The 17,582-nt window shown below is 40.2% G+C and overlaps 1 protein-coding gene across 2 annotated transcripts; it reads left to right on the top strand.

Moving 5' to 3' along the window:
- Nucleotides 1–3,085: 3,085 nt before the first annotated feature.
- mocs1 (molybdenum cofactor synthesis 1) lies at nucleotides 3,086–16,854 on the top strand. 2 transcript variants are annotated; one of them, XM_040138036.1, is made up of 11 exons: nucleotides 3,086–3,378; nucleotides 4,777–4,888; nucleotides 6,087–6,254; nucleotides 7,802–7,966; nucleotides 9,581–9,642; nucleotides 11,160–11,271; nucleotides 11,809–11,921; nucleotides 13,490–13,600; nucleotides 13,720–13,840; nucleotides 13,959–14,006; nucleotides 14,305–16,854. In XM_040138036.1, exons 1-11 carry the CDS (start codon nucleotides 3,169–3,171, stop codon nucleotides 15,366–15,368), a joined length of 2,286 nt encoding a protein of 761 aa, XP_039993970.1. In that variant the 5' UTR covers nucleotides 3,086–3,168; the 3' UTR covers nucleotides 15,369–16,854. The 2 variants fall into 2 exon arrangements, with proteins under 2 accessions (XP_039993970.1, XP_039993971.1); XM_040138037.1 differs by having other exon boundaries at nucleotides 13,959–14,021; nucleotides 14,305–14,418.
- Nucleotides 16,855–17,582: the final 728 nt, after the last annotated feature.

Below are 17,582 nucleotides of genomic sequence, written 5' to 3'. Positions count from 1 at the left end.
ACAGTCTGTCATTTTATGTATCAGTTCAGTGGATTATTCTGAGAGCTCTTCCAAAACATTACTCCAATCACAAAAATGTCTTTTTTAAATGCTATTTTTCTAGACTCTGATAAACAAATTCAAGTTTGTACTGCCATCCAGTGGATACATCACATATTGAAAATAGTATCCCCCCCAGTGACTGTACCTTGTTATGAGCATCATCAGAGGGGTCTATGGCAGTAGTGTGAAGAGAACCAGGGAGATGGTAGTGAATTTAAGGAGGACTAAGACACCAATCACCGCTGTTTCCATTGAAGGGGAGGAGGTGGAATTGGTGCAGTCCTACAGGTACCTAGGAGTGCACTTAGGCAGCAAACTGGACTGGAGTGTGAACACAGAGGCCATATACCAGAAGGGCCAGAGCCGGCTCCAGTTCCTGAGGAGGATTAGGTCCTTTGGTGTGTGCAGAACTATGCTGAATATGTTCTATCAGTCGTTGGTGGCAAGTGCCCTTTTTTTTGCAGTTGTATGCTGGCAGCATAAACACTATGGACATCAACAGGATAAATAAACTGCTGAGGAAGGGTCTGTCCTGGGGGCCAGCCTGGCCCTGTGGATGTGGTGGCTGAAAGGGGAGAGTTGGCAAAAGTGCTGCCTATCATGGTCAACGACTCTCATCCACTGCATGACACTCTGGCCAGACAGAGGAGCACATTCAGCAACAGATTTATCCTGTGTTGGTGTACTATGGAGCGGCACAGGAGTACCCTCTTGCCCATTGCCATCAGACTCTACAACTCATCCCTGGACTAACCATCACAGCTGAGCACTGCTCACTATAAATAGCTCACTTGTCTTATTTATCAGTAACCATGTGTCAAAAATGTTCTGAAAAATGGCCCAAGTCAAACATGTAAATATATTTTTGATGTACTTTGACTGTACAGTTTATGCCTATAATGTTCATGAGGTACTTTCAAACACTGATCTTGGAGGTTCTTTATTGTGCTTGGACACTGTAGTTAGACAAAAGATTCTTAGCATAAGGTTCCCTGGAAATTTTCCACAGCTTTCAACCACATCTCTTTGTCATCTTCAGCAGATGGAGTTTGCTCAGTTGTCATGACGAGGGTTCAGTTGTTATCATGTGACCTAAGTATGAAATTTCGTTAACATGATATCAGGATCACTTCGCAACATGTTTACCTTTGGGCAAATTGGACAAGGTGCCAAGTGGGGTCTGGAAAAAAGCACATGGAATATATCTGAAGTTCTATGTGTGAGTTAGAAAGCATCAGTAACAGTAGAGGAATAATTTCCCTGACCTGATCAGCAGTGAGACATTTAGAGGAATAGTATTTCTATAGTGCCCTTTTAACCACTTATCCAACAGTGCCTTTATGTTTTAATGATACCTGCATTTTGACTACGATGACTTATCTGTAAGTGTGTTTAAGTGCGCTGTGCATATACATATCAAACAGTGTGGGTGTATAAATACTCCTTGTAAATTATATCTATGTTTTTACACCTCTGATTTATAGACAGTCCGTGCTTCTGTAACTTCTTGGCTGGATTTTTGTAATTCCTTATTATCAGGCTGTCCCAACCAATCTTTAAATACTCTCCAGCTGATCCAGAATGCTGCAGCGTGAGTACTGCAAGGAACTCAGAAAAGAGATCATATTTTTCCTGTGTTTGCTTCTCTGCATTGGATCCCTGTAAAATCCGGAATAAAATTTAAAATCATCCTCCTCACCCACAAAGCCCTTAATGGTCAGTCACCATCTTATCTTAAAGAGCTCATAATACCCTATTACCCCACATTGCACTCCCAGAATACAGGCTTAGTCTCTAAAACTAGAATGGGAGGCAGAGCCTTCAGCTATCAGGCTCCTCTACTGTGGAATCATCTTCCAGTCTGATTCTGGGAGGCAGACACCCTCTCCATGTTTAAGAGTAGGCTTAAAAACTTCCTTTTTGATAAAGCTTATAGTTAGAGCTGGCTTAGGCTTGTCTTGAACCATCCTGTAGTTATGCTGCTATAGGCCTAGACTGCCGGGGGACTTCCCATGGTGCACCGAGCTCCTCTCTCCTCCTCCTCTCCCTCTCCATTCATACGCATTCATATCCCATCAATGCTTGTTACTAACTTGGCTTCTTCTCTCTCCTGTAGTTTTTACTCATTTCTCCTCCTTTCATTTTCTGCAGGGATTTCTGCCTTTGGAGCTGCAGAGTCTGGATCTGTGACTGCAAAATACAACACGCACTACTTCAATTATTATTATTATTCTCATATTTAGTCAGATTATTATTATTATCATATATCATTATATCATTATTATATATCATATTATCATCATCATTTTATTCAATCTTTATGTGGAACCTGCATTGTGCTATGTTCTCTTACCTCCTGCCCCCCCTCCCTTATCTCTTTCTACCTCAACCCAACTGTTTGAGACAGACGGCCGCCCACCATGAGCCGGGTTCTGCTCAAGGTTTCTACCCGTTAAAAAGGGAGTTTTTCCTTGTCGCTCTATATGAAAAGTGCCCTGAGATAACTTCTGCTATGATTTGGCTCTATATAAATTGAATTGAATTGAATTGAATTGAATTAAACATCCTGGGTATTATATTTGTGGGAGTGATTTGTGTGGATAGAAAAGGACTGTGTGTGTTCTTGGTGTTTTGACAGACGTCTCATATGTTGAGCATGGAAGTTCATCTTGAACTTGGGAACAAAGAAGGGCCCCACACAAGGTGTAGACACCGCGGTTGAAGAAGTGCAGATTTGGAAGAGGACGGGAACAATATTTAAAGTTTTATTTCTATTATTGTTTTCATTATTCTTTAAACAGAGAGCATATTCTTTATATTATTCAGAGGAAGACAATTAAGCCACAATTCTTGGCACAGCCCGTCTCTATAGGTCAGCGGTGGTGCTTGGTCACTGCACAGAACACCACACGATCATGGAAGGCATTCGTAGAAGGGCTTTATTGGGGAACCGACTACACTACCCAACGTGCACCAGCACTTGCGTATGTCGGCACGATTGGCTGACCCTACCTCACTCCTGATACTTCCTTCCCACCGTTCGGGTTATCTGACATGTTTACAGCAGCACCACACGCCAAGAGCCATTGACAACTGGGGAAGACCTCGGAGCTGTAAAATAGTACTATGGCTACTCGTGGCAGCATGTTCTGCCGCTTATTTGACCGACATAAATGTTTAACTAATATAGAAAAACTCTTCGCACAGCGCGTAAACGTGCACATTCAGCGGCCGTATTCCAGCGCTACGCATAAGGAAAATGAACTTGAACTTCGAGATCCGACTTTACCTGCTCCCAACTTTGCCGCATCACTGACAACCAGGTCAACACGGCTGGTGAGGTTTTCAATGTGGATGTCTTGTCGAAGGCTGGATACTGGACTTACTAGCTAACGTTAGTTAATGAGTAAAGGCACGTTAGGCGACACGTTGTGTCGGGTTGGTAACGTGTCCCGGGCCAGTAAAGGCTAAACTCTGTTAGGGACTAAATATTAAAGCAGCAAGAAAATTATTACGACACTGGTGTAGGGGTTTCTCAGGAGGACACCAGCAAATTTCAGGTTTACACCAGTTTATTTCCTTGGTCTCAAATATAGCTAATTCCTTACAAAGGATCCTAATAGTATGCAAACATTTGCTGTTTTAATTGTAAGCCTAATTGTCGTCATTATCTCTACTATCACTGGTTCCGCCCTACATCAATACCTATGTAAACAGTTTGTAAATGGGGAGGAGCCAGAGAGAGGAATAGATATCATATTGTGCTTTGACGCATTACTCCCTTTTCTACTTCACTTGGCAAACTTGATTTCTTTATTAAACACTAACGTAGGCCATTTCCGTTATATCTGAAGCTAGACGCATATTTCTTGCATGGCAGAGCATAATTTTACCCCCACTAATCCTTAAGATGTTATTAACTTGTGGTAGATAACGGACAGCCTTGGCAAGGTGAAGTTAATTGTTCAGTCTGTCTGTCTGCCTGGCAGGTACTGTCAGTGACAGGGTGAATAAACTGGGAGAATTTTTCTAAAGCATTTTAAGGGTCTTTCTGAGAAGTAAAGATGGCTTTTGTTTAAGTGTTTTTTTTTTCGGGGGGCTTTTGGAATCCTATACAGAGGATCAATGGATTTAAACTATTTACCTTGTATTATTGGTATTAGGTTTATTCACAGGAATGAAAAAGGAGATGCATAAAGATTCGGTGTCTGACTGGGTCCTGAGTTTTAACTTTAGTGTGTCCCACCTCCCGCTGACTCACGGGCTTGCCCGTGTGCTGATAACTTCTGATAAAACATCAGCTCACTGTTGACAGTCAAGGGTCATGAGCCATTTACAGAGCCCTGTGCAACTCAGTCAGTGTGACTGATTCAGTGAAGCCTTTTAATGTCTTTATACTTTTATTAAATGTAGCTAATTCAGGATTATCAATATATCCTGTGTTTAACACAGAACACAGCACCACTGTTTCATATCCTGCAGGAATTATAACTGGTTTAACTGTTTTCTGGTTCAGGGACAAGGATTCAGCCTCACACTAAGGTAACAATATTCTCTGTCAGGACATGAATAAGGAGAAGAAAAATGTACCAGCATATTGACATAAGAAATCTTGTTTGATGAAAAAAAAAATTCCAAGCAAGACATAGTAGTTAAACTGTACCCACATTCTCAGCTATTTATGTGTGTCAGATCAGTTCCACAGTGAATTTTTCCTGTTGCCTTTATCCCTAGGAGAGGCTAAAAGACGACAGCATACTACCCTTTTCAGCGTTCTTGACTGACAACTTTGGCCGGAGGCACAGCTACCTACGCATCTCCCTGACAGAGAAATGCAATCTGCGCTGTGAGTAGATGTTCCCACTGTGACATATTAAAGGTGTTGTGTGCTTTTTTTACTTTATGTTCCCCAGTGCTTATCCAGCTACGTGAAGACACCACATTCAGTAATAGTGATTCTACTGCTGCTTCTACAACCACCACCTCCACAACTCTTACTGATAATGTTAGATTTCACTGATTGTCATGGGAACACAGTTTTCCCTTTTTTGTAGAGGTCAGGGTCAGCTGTAGAAAAGATAGGATTCAGAGATGTTTTGGCCGTGAAATATTTGTTGACGAGGCTGTAGGACTTTAACTTTTGTCATCTGATTGAAGTGCACTCATTCCAAACATCATGACACTCGTGATTTTTTGAGTATAGGTTTTTCTAAATAGAATGTCATGTACCTGAAGAGGATGTTGAAGGCTGTTGAATGATTTTTATGCATAAAAATGGAATGAGAATTTGTATGCAAAATTGTATGTAGCACTAACAATAGTTTATCAAAAATATCAAGTCCCGTGCAATCCCCTATGTCTGGCTCAGAGCAATAAGTGTGAGATGGTCATTAGGCTAATCAGCTTATGTCCAACCAGAATTGTCATTTTTAAGAGATTTTTAAAGAAACAACATAAACATTAGACTGGTCCAACTTGGATGTGACTTGTGTGGGATGTACTGCAGAATAGAGTGAAATGTTTAAAAATATATTTGGGAATTGGCTAAAATCAACTTTGAAGCCATACGTATGAATGGAGAGGATAATAAGCATGTTGTTTCATAAAAAAATACTTGGCTAATAGATTTTTACAATTTCTCTCTGAAATGAGAAAAAAGTAAAATGTCCACAAAAAATGTGTTGAGTAGCTCCATATAGCCACTCGTGCTATAGTCAGATAGTTACTGGTCAGATAATCCAGTTCATCACTAGTGGTAGTAGTATAATCTTGAATCTTGAAAAAATTGAAAACAAACACATTTTTTTATAAAGATGTATTAATGTTTACAACACTGGTTTAATATTTTACAGTTTTTCCTCGTGTTACCAGTAAATCATGATGTGGTACACCTCTGAGGCACTATCACCTTGAAGAAATAAATTCCCAACAGAACCCCACCCACTGAAAAATATGTGCACTCTTGATAATATAGGATAAAGGCATCTGTTGGGTGGCAAATTACATCTTTGGTATTAGTATTTTACCCCTCTTCCCATTTTCAGGTCAGTACTGCATGCCAGAGGAGGGGGTAAAGCTTACACCACGGAGCCAGCTGCTGTCCACTTCCGAGGTACTGACCCTGGCTCGCCTCTTTGTCCAGGAAGGGGTGGACAAAATTCGCCTTACTGGAGGCGAGCCCCTCATCAGACCTGATGTGCTGGATATCATTGGTAAGAAACAAATAAAAAAGTGAGTTGACTAGGGGCTGGTTAAGCTGTAATGTCCTTTGTGATTCTGGTATGCTGACAGTCTGTCACATTAGTGACACTTACGTAGACAGCCTTAAGGAGAGTCCACTACTCCTTAAGATTGCAGTTTGTTTGTTTTTTTTTTTAAATCATAAAGCAAGAGCGTGGAAAACTTTTTTGGCCCTATATTCAGTTGTTTCAACGCTTATCATCACATGTCTAAATGAATTTAGGGACAGTCTATTAAAGGAATGATTCAGCATTTGGTGTAGAAGGCTATCAATGAATCATGTGGTAACCCTGATGACTACACTAGAGCTTTTCTAAGTGACATGAGGAGAGAAGAAGAGAGAGAGGAGGAGAACTAGTTTTCCATGCATGCCTTCAGGTTAAGACATGCATGGAGGGGAAAATGATTTTTTACACCACAGCTATATGCTTAGTCCAATGATGTATTATCATGTCATTGTAATTTTACAGCCTGATTTGTAGATTAACTGTTGCAACCGTTCTGAGAACCGTATTTGTGGGAGCAACATTAAAGCATGACCAGTGGGTGATGTCTTTGTAGAAAGAGGACCATAGGCTGCCAACAGCCCCATAAAGATCAGCAATTATCCCCATCAGGTGACTGTCCATCACTGTGAACTCACATGATCCTCATTCAAGTTTACTGGAGTGATTGCTTTAAATTAAGTGGAAACAGTATCCAAAATTTTGATCTACTACATTTGTTGTTGTTTCCTGACAACAAGAGAAAATAAGCAGAATGTGTACATGTATATATTTTTAATTTAATTATATGTGTCTCCAGGATGGGCCATGTGGTGAGTCTTTAAAGCATCTATTACAGTTGTTAAAGGTTAGGGTCTAGTTTCACAAAGTTTCTGACATATCGACAAACATACATTCAGTGTTTCTTTTCCTGGTGAAGACCATTTTCAAGTTTATGTCGCGATGCTCACCAGACTGTATCACTTGAAGTGGGTTGCACCAGTTGTTCTTAAATTTATAGTTGTTGTATGGACATCCTTTGTAAATTCTTAGTAACAACATGCCAGCTTAAATAAGAGAGAGAATTTGAAATCTTCTCGGTTTACATCGGTATTACACAGCAGTTTTGATCAAGTGTCTGATCAGATATGTTAAACATTTTTCAAATTACTTCTTTTACTCTTTAGTCTAAAAGGATCACATATTAGCAAGTTAACATTAGTTTAGTCAGTTCAGTGAGCTACACAGCATTTCCACCTGGCAGTTACTGGGTTTAAATATTCTGCAACAACTAATCTCTGTAAGAACTAGCTTGAATGGTTCAACCATTTTAATTTAGTAATACATAAATCTCCACTTAGTAAAGACATATGTTATAACTACGTTAAGTTTGAACTGAAGAGCCTCTGGTTCAACAATCTCCTGGGGAATGCTTTACACACATCCTTATGCTTCACAGCAGTTTTCCCTATTTGTGTATCACGCTCTCTCTCTTTTTCCTCTTTCTTGTTCCCATGTTTGCTTTCCCTCTACAGCAGAACTGAGGAAGCTGGAAGGCCTGAAAACCATTGCAATAACAACCAACGGCATGAACTTGGCCAGACTTCTGCCTAAGCTGAAAGATGCGGGACTTGACCTGATTAACATCAGCCTGGATTCACTGGTCCCTGCCAAATTTGAGTTTATTGTCAGGCGGAAAGGTAGGGAAAAGTATCTGACCCATAATGATAGCTGAAAGATGTAAAAGAAGTTGATTGTAGCTTACAATCTAGTAGTATATGTAATTGTATAAAAAACAGGTATTAGTAAAAAGACACAGGTGTCAGAGACGGAACAGTTTCTGATGCTCTGCTACAAGATAATCTTAGAATAATAGTGACTGTTTGATACTGTAGCTTAAGAATTCTGCGGCAGGGGCTTATGTTGTATAAAGTACATGCGTTCAGTGTCAAGCTGGTCATTTTCCTTGATGCTGTGTCAGTGTTAAATTTTAATCACCCTCCAACCAGTTTGTGTTCTTATTGCCTGCAGTTTCTTTGTCACTTTCAATGGCTCTTATCTCTAGAGTCTAATAGTGTTACTTTGGGTCTGCTGTTTCTCTGTCTCTGTCCAAAACCACAAGTTTTATTGAGAGCCTAAATTGATACTGTGTACAGTGGCTATTGTTGTGGGTCAGTTCCATTAGGTTACAGAAGGAGCCTGTAAGCTCTAAACACACATGGACTGGAGGTAACAGCAGGGCAGAGTGTTGGGTGGTTGGCTTGTGGAAGGCAGACACAGATGGACTGGCTGAGATTAGAAAATGAGGGAGAGAAAAAGAGCAATGGCGGTACTGGCAAAAAAAGCGACTTCTGAGCCAGCCCCCTTCAACAACACCTGATTTTTTTTTTTTTTATCCACTAAAGGGTTAAGTAGACATTACATGCTGTAGGTATAGCCTAAAAAAAATCTTCTCTTATCCATCATTAAGCTTATTTAGGATTTTAAGTACACCATATGTGGCATTTAGTTGCTAGAGTGTATCCTAGATGACTAAACATAAGCCTCACCTCCTACAGAGAAGCTTACCAGCCAGAGGGAGTCTGTCTGTATTTGTGGGTTTTGTGCACATGAAAACAAATGATAAGTCTGGCCTTGGTAGTTTGCTGTTAAAAAGCTCTGTCTGCTGCTGAGGGATTAGTTGTAGTTGTTTACATATCAGTGGTTTGCAGTAAATCAGACTCAGTCAGATGTTAAAAGGCATTGAACAGAGAAAGCAGAGCTTATGTTGTAAAGGTCTGTAAAGCTGCAGCAACCCACATTTCAGAAACCTACTCTTATCTCAAGATTCTTTTATGCTTGTAATATGGCTCAATATATACATTCATCCATTAGTTAAACCGCTTATCGCGTGAGAGTTTGGGGGGGGGGGCAGCTGGAGCTGGAGCCGGAGCCAATCCCAGCTGACAGGTCACCAGTCTATCACAGGGCTCACATATAGAGACAAACAACCAGTCATGCTCACATTCACACCTAGGGGAAGTGTAGAGTTGCCATTTAACCTAACCTGCACGTCTTTGGACTGTGGGAAGTAGCCGGAGTATCCAGAGGAAACCCACGCAGGCACAGGGAGAACATGCAAACTATACACAGAAACCACACCCGGCAGTTTCGAACCCAGAACCGAGAACCCAGAACACCATATCCACCTTGCATTTGAATTGGAAGCACAGAATTTGAAGATACCAAGGCATGATAAATATGTCAGATACAGAATGTTGATATCTTATCCAAGCTTAAACATTTCACCATCAATTTCTGTCTTTTTTTCTCAGGGTTCCACAAGGTCATGGAGGGCATTGATAAGGCCATTGAAATGGGCTACAACCCTGTCAAGGTATTTCATTCATCTTTTCAACTTTGCTTTTACCTGGAAATATTTACTATATTTTAATCTTTTGAACCATGTGCCTTGCACTGCAACCTTTTTTTCCACCATTAAACTAGCAAAAGTGGATTTGGACACCCCCTAAATGCACTTCCTCCATCCGCTTTAGACCATGTACTTAGATTGTTAAACTAGAGCCCATAGACTCTGAACCGTAGCTCATATTAGCTTACTATACTAAGCTAGTATTGGCTAAGTATACTTCTTATCTAACTCACAAACAGGAACACACAGGAGTGCTATCCTGCACCTTAGCTTAACTTGGTGAAATCTGTTGTTGTTGGATGTTCAACAGACGTTGAGTTCGAAAGACTTCTGGACAACCGATGTTCACTGTCTAAATACAGCAACAAGAGCTCACCTACCCCTCCATTATAACATTAAGTTACAGTCCATCTGTAAATTACTGTCTGTCTGAAATGTTAAATAGGCAATTTTTCAATGCTTACACGCTGATTTGCATGAGAATTAATATTTAAAGTTAAAAAATAAAATCATTTCAATTTAGCTCACACCACTTAACATTGCATATTAGTAGTTTATTCATCAATACAATTTTTACATAAATAATATGATTTTTTTTTCAATAGTGTCCAAGCCGCGCGACGCAGTGGTTCAGTTTCCTTTCTAAAATATGTAGCTACATGGCCCACAGAAGGCTCAGCCCTTAACACTGGATAGCAGTACTTTGTCTATTTATGAATATTACTTCTTCAGAAATATTATTTTCTATCAATAGCTTCCATGTCTTGATCTATGGGTTCAAAATCTGTTCTAAAATGTGTGGCTATATGGCCCACAGAGGGCAAGACAGTGAAAATTAACGTGTGAATGTGAAATATTATGTGGGCGCAGGGGTGAGTGACTGAGTTTGGACACTGAGGTTGGACATATACACAGGTTCATTAAGCTCTGATGCTAGTAATCATCAGCAAAGCAGTGTAGAAAACATTCAGCTGGCAGCTTCTCATTTTTAGGGGGTGCTGAGCGTTGCTTTCGCCAGTTAAAATGACAAATGTCGCTGGTGGTACATCATATCAGGTTTCACTAATTAGTGTTAATTCTGTCAGTAACTTAATGACAGGCCTAAATTAAGCTTGGCTGTTGTCGGCTTGTGTGCTTTCTGCATGCCTCGGTGAGTACATAAACAGGGTGAGATGTCTTAGCTGATTGCATCATGTCACCATCAACTCATCATATCAGTAATTTCAGATCAAAAAGCTCATAAAAATAATTAAGAAAAATAAGTAAGGAGAAAAGTATCAGATCAGATTCAGAATGGGCAGTTACCTAGTATTAAAAGACTCGGATCTGGATCGGGGCCAAAAAAACTCGATCGGGACATCCCTGTTTTAGACTGGTAAAAAGGGATGACAACATGGGATTTCAGTTGGACTTAAAGATCACAATCATAGTGAATTTTAGTGAATAATCAGTGGCTTATTCTTGTGTGCTGCCCTCTGTAGGTCAACTGTGTGGTTATGCGAGGCCTCAATGAGGATGAGCTGCTAGATTTTGTGGCGCTGACAGAAAAGAAGCCTCTGGAGGTGCGATTCATCGAGTACATGCCTTTTGATGGTGAGTGCTCACTTCCTACAGTGGTTTATTACACAGGTCTGTAAAGGTATCTCAAGAATCAGATTATATTACCGAGCCATTTTCATATATTATTTATACATTGTTTAGACATTAAAAGGGATTTAAATATGGAAATTTGGTAACAAAAAATATAAAGTAATTCTGCCTATAGTGCCCATTGCTTCTGCAACTGATTTTAAACTTAAATCATCCTTTTAAATATTTGATGTACATTGTTCAGATAGCTTATTTAAGAATCAAAATCAAAATGGAATTATAATCACAGTTTTACACTGGTATAATATGCTCTGGCCACTCAGCACAGCTTAGTTTTATGCAAATTGTATGCTTTTAAAATGTACTTTTCCTCCCCTCACCTCTGTGAAGAAAATATGGTCTGTTCAGTTGTGCTAGGAGACACAGTACTGATGTACTGCTGATACAGAAGTCAGTTGGTGCTTAGTTGTTGAATTGCTGGAAGATGCTGTAGCTCAGGAAATGCTACACCTTATACAGACGCTCTTCTCCTCTCTACAGGCAACAAATGGAACTTTAAGAAGATGGTGAGTTACCAGGAGATGCTGGACCGTATCAGGCAGCAGTGGCCCAAGCTGGAAATGCTTCAAACTGGACATACAGACACTGCCAAGGTCAGTGTCCCCACCTGTACTATACGTTCACTGAGCAGTTTATTAGGAACACCATACTAATACAGGGTAAGGCCTCCCTTGGCTCTCACAACAGCCTCATTTCTTCGTTGTATGGCTTCCATAAGATGTTGGACACATTTCTTTGAAATTCTGGTCCATGTTGACATGATTGCCTTGCAACATTTCTGCAGGTTAGTCAGCAGCACATTCATGCTGCAAATCTCCCAATTTACCTCATCCCCAAAGTGTTCGTTTGGATTTAGATCTGGTGACTGGGGAAGGCACTGAAGTACATTGAACTCATTGTCATGTTCATGAAACCCTTTTGAGAGAGCTTTTGCATATGACATCCTGTATTATCATGCTTGAAGTAGCCGTCAGAAGATTGTAAACTGTGGCCGTAAAGGGATGCACATGGTCAGCAACAATACTCAGATAGGCTGTGGCACTCAAATGATGACTGATTGGCATTAAGGAGCCCAAAGTGTGCCAAGAAAACATTCCCCACACCATTAAACCACCACCACCGGCCTGGACTTGACACAAGGTAGGTTGGGTTCATGGATTCATGCTGTTGAGGCCACATTCTGATCCTATCAACTGCGTGCCTCAGCAGAAATGGAGATTCATCAGATGATGCTATTAACTTCACAATTCTGCTACTGTAGCCCATCCGCCTCAAGGTTCAGTTTGCTGAACATTCTGAGATGTTTTTTGCACACCACAGGTGCAAAGGGTGGTTATCTGAGTTACCGTAGTCTTTCTGCCAGCTCCAGCCAGTCTGACTATTGTCTTCTGACCTCTCTCATCAACAAGGTGTTTCTATCCATAGAGCTGCCGCTCAGTTCATGTTTTTTTTCTTTTGTTTTTCATACCAGTCTGAGTAAACTCTAGAAACTGTTGTATGTAAAAATCCCAGGAGATCAGCAGTTTCAGAAATACTCAAACCAGCCTGTCTGGCACCAACAATCATGCTATGGTCAGAGTCACTGGGATCACATTTTTTCCCCATTCTGATGTTTGATGTTAACATAAACTGAAGCTTGTGACTGTATGTGTATTTCTGTAGTATTAATTTTCTCCTGTCAAGAGTTGGAACACTGGCAAAGGTGATTTATTTAAATTCCTGATTTTCCTGAAAAATAAATTAGGATGATGCTATCACCATCCATTCTTATTAGGCTAGTTGGTGTTATTTAGAATTTCTCTAAGAAATATTGTTTTGAGAGTTGAAATTTTTACTTCCCTTTGACACATTATTGAATCCTTCTGATCACCTCTAAGTCATTATACCCTCACAGCTTTCAGAATAAACTGTGGTATCTTTCAGCAGACACACATTTGTAGCGCTGGAGTAATTAGTTGATTGACTGGCTAGCCAACAGAAAACTGAAATCAACATTCACAGTCACCTGACAAATCTGATTAATGGCCAGATCTGAGAAAAACATGAAGTATCTGGTGTTTGAGCCAAATCAAGCACTTTATTTGTTTGGATGTTTGAAACTATTCTTGAGGAAATCTTTGACAGGGATAATTGTTTGACACTCTTCTCTGTCTTGTAACAGACATTTAAAGTGCAAGGCTTCAAAGGTCAGGTGGGCTTCATCACCTCCATGTCTGACCATTTCTGTGGCTCATGCAACCGCTTACGTATCACTGCAGATGGCAGCCTCAAGGTAAAGCTACAGTTGTGCTTTGTTGGACTTCAAGGAGCTGTTAAAGAGGTCTTTTATTAACAGTCCATGAAGACCGTGTAGTGTCTCACCTACACTCCTCCCTGTCTCTCTTCTCTCAGGTGTGCTTGTTTGGTAACTCTGAGGTGTCCCTGAGAGATGTCTTGCGCTCTGGGGCATCAGATGAAGAGCTACTGCAAATCATCGGAGCAGCTGTGGGCAGGAAGAAGAAACAACATGCAGGTAGATTTGTGTAAAGTTAATTTATATACAATGCATCATTTGTGGGGTTTACTCACAGATTACTGAGGAGTTTGAAGTTCTACTGTAAGGTAATGTCTCTTCCTGTTTGTCTTTACAGGCATGTTCAGTATCTCCCAGATGAAGAACAGGCCTATGATCCTCATTGGTGGGTGACATGTCTGTACGTACAAATCTCTCACATTCACTTTGCTCTCTCACTGCTCATTCATAATTTATTTGTGATGTTATGATCATCATGGGTTGTACCACCATATTTCTTATACATTCACAGCCAATTCCTACTTTAATTCTGCATCTTAAACGTGCATTTACATTTATGGTAATGACAATTAAAAACATTTTCTTTACTTTGAATAATGCATCTTCATCTGAATATGAATGTTTGTTTTTTTTTTTGTTTTTTTTTTAAAGTTTCCTTGACTAATGTTTTCTTTTTCCGACAGGCACCACATCCCAAAGATCTTTGTGTCTGTCAAAGTCACCAAACAGCCAGATGGCTTTCCCCATTTTTTTCCAGTTTAAAGATGACACATTACTCTCTCCAACAGCAGCTCCTTATATGTGTCATTTGGGCAGCAGGAGAGTCCTAAATAGCCTTCCAGATTGCAGTGCTTCAACACAGGCAGTCCATGTTTGCTCCTCAAGAACCTTATTGAGTGGGGTTACCCATGTTAGGTCATATATCAACAAAGAAAAACCTAATGTGAGAGACAACCTCTACAGTGTAGCACCTCTTGGGAGTGGCCTCACTTTGACCAGTTGTTACATTAAGACTGCAATTTTTACTACACGCACAAATGTCATGAGCCACATTAATGAAGATGCTTTGAAGAACCACTTACTCAGGACCCCAGGAACACCTATTTTCTGGACACTAATGAATGCCAAAAGAAATCTTAACCACCACAGTGTTAGACTGTGCCACAAACAGAATTGCAGCAAAGACCCCAGCATCAAAATCAGACAATCTGTGAGTGATCAGACCAAGTCAGGCACAAATGTGTCCCACACTCACCTGGATGAAACCATGGAAGCCCAGCTGACGCATACCGACGGCCAGGGGCGAGCCACAATGGTGGATGTTGGGGGGAAAACTCCTACGCGTCGAACAGCCACAGCCCGTGCCACTGTCGTCTTGGGCCCCACTGCTTTCCGGCTGCTTCGGGATAACCAGCTGGCTAAGGGTGATGCCTTGGCTGTGGCACAGTTGGCTGGCATCATGGCTTCCAAGCAGACCTCTGCCCTTATCCCTCTCTGCCACCCACTCCCCTTAGACCATATCTCTGTTACCTTTGACCTGGATGACCTGCAGAACTCGGCGGTCATCACAGCAACCTGTAGCACTACGGGCAGGACAGGAGTTGAGATGGAGGCTTTGACAGCCGTTTCCGTGGCAGCGCTGACTGTCTATGACATGTGCAAGGCAGTGAGCCATGACATCATCATCATGGATGTAAAACTGGTCAGTAAGACAGGCGGGAAGAAGGACTTTCATCGTCATTTTTGACCACCTCCCCTACCAATGAATCAGTGACAGGAAAACTGACAATGAATGAATTGTAAGCATGAAAACGATTGTCCCAATTTTCGCTGGCATTGTCATAGTTTTCTACAAACTAAAATTTATGCCATCAGAATAATTTGAAGGATGTTAGAGTGTTCAGGATCCTTTCAGACACACTGGGCTTTGTAGATGTCAGCCATGGTGGGGAAAGAGTCATGAGAGAGACATGAATCATGTTATCTAAACAGTGTTCATGTTTACTTTAATTCAGCAATGCTTTGTAAATAATTTAATTGTCATACATGAAATTGTTAATTTCTTTTAATATGTGTATGTATATGCATGTACTGTCTGTGTAACAAGTGGAGAGTTTAGAATCAATGAAGGGCTGCAGTGTTACTTTTTGTATCTAGAGGGCACTCAAGTATTTATTCACAAGCCTCCCTGGAAGTTTTTCAGTGAAGAACAAACTGAGGACAGACTGAGCTGGAAGCTGGCGGAGAAGGAAGCTACAGCAGAGTAACAAGAGCAGAGGAGTGTACTGTATGTTTCAGTGTCCTGGATGCTTTACTCAGGTCTGCTGTTAAATATCACACTCTGTCTTCCTTTACTTACCTGCATTGCATTACAGTAATTAACAGCAGTATGAATGTTTCTGCAAATTAATTTTTAAGTTAATTCACTTGTATGAAATCTAACTTCTCAGAGATGTTATTTTTTATAATTATGTCCATGATGATGATTGGTAAAGAAATCATTCTCAGATTGCGAATTTTACTGGATTTCATTTTAGTTTTTATTATTTTCCTTCTACCACTGTAATATACTGTAGACTGGATATTTATACTCACACCACATTACAATATAGGATGACAGCAAGGTAACTTTTAATAATGACTGATAACACTAATAACCAATGTACCCTGTACACTGCTTAGGTTTTGTTGTTTTTTTCCCTCTCTTTCCCCCCCAGGAGGAACTTGATTGATTGTGTTCAGTGATTTGATGTTAGCTCAAAATTTACAGTATGATTGTATGAAAATTAGTAATTCTTTATATGGTTGAAGTGCCTGATGAAATGACAACTGATGCAGTGCCCGTGTAATGTAAGGCTCATTCATTTAGTCACTGTTACTATAAGTATGATCCTCTCTGGTCTGCACTGTAGAATAGTTCTAACTTTTGGTCTTTGGAGAACTGAATATTGCTATTTTTGTATTATAGCAAATAATTGATTGTGGTCACTTTGCATCCAACTCACTTCATTTGCACTGCTCATCTTTTTGGAAGAATTAAATGAAAACTGAGTTGCTGAAGGCTTGTTTAGCATTTATTTTCTATTTTAAGACAAAATATTCTGCAGTTTCTTCTGTAATGTCTTAACTTTGTATGCTGCATCTGAAAGTTGAGTATTACTTGATTCCACAAGATGCTTTCACTCAGTTACAACACACAGTATGTTCTATTGTGTTTTGTAAGGCTATTAAAGATAACAGAAAAACAGTAGGGGTTTCCCTCTGGGGACACTCACATTATGTATTCAGGTCATCAGCCTTTTATTTCAGTTGAAAAATCATTGCTTTTCTCCACAAATGTGTTTCTATTGCCAGTCCAAGACAAGTTGACAGTTATTTAACCACCTTCAGAATCACCGAGACTACATTTTGGCAAAATAGGTGTAGTCACCTACCTTGAGGAGGTCCAAAATGAAATACGGTAGTGTATTGTTGTCCTCATTGATGGGTGATAGAACTGTACGTATACATTTTTCACACTCTGACTTTGTTCTATCATTGGTGATGATCATCGGCTGATGATACCATTGAAAAGGCCAACTTGTGTTGAGTAAAACAGTATGAATACTGCTGTTTGCTCTGATTCCATTGCTATTGTCTATCGATATTAAATAGTACGTTTCCTTACGTTTCTGCCAATCCATCTGTTGGCCAGGGTGTAGGTACAGTATAATACAACCATGTGTCTCTTCCAGTATACATGTAATGTAGCAGTTTTTCCTTCCCCGTAATAATTTGTATACCTGGAGTAAGGCAGCATATCAAAACTTTCATGTAAGCATAGTAACTCTTTCAAACCTTATAACTTGCATTAATGTTGAAATCCGACTGGACTGGTCGGTGGTCCTTATGAAGGGGAAAGGGGTCCTTTTCTACAATGGTATTTTTGTGGGCTGAGGACATAAATTGCGTCAAAAACTTC

Source organism: Xiphias gladius, chromosome 10, assembly GCF_016859285.1.
Source record: "Xiphias gladius isolate SHS-SW01 ecotype Sanya breed wild chromosome 10, ASM1685928v1, whole genome shotgun sequence".
Classification (NCBI taxonomy): domain Eukaryota; kingdom Metazoa; phylum Chordata; class Actinopteri; order Istiophoriformes; family Xiphiidae; genus Xiphias; species Xiphias gladius.
This window is presented reverse-complemented; position numbering and strand designations above follow the sequence as displayed.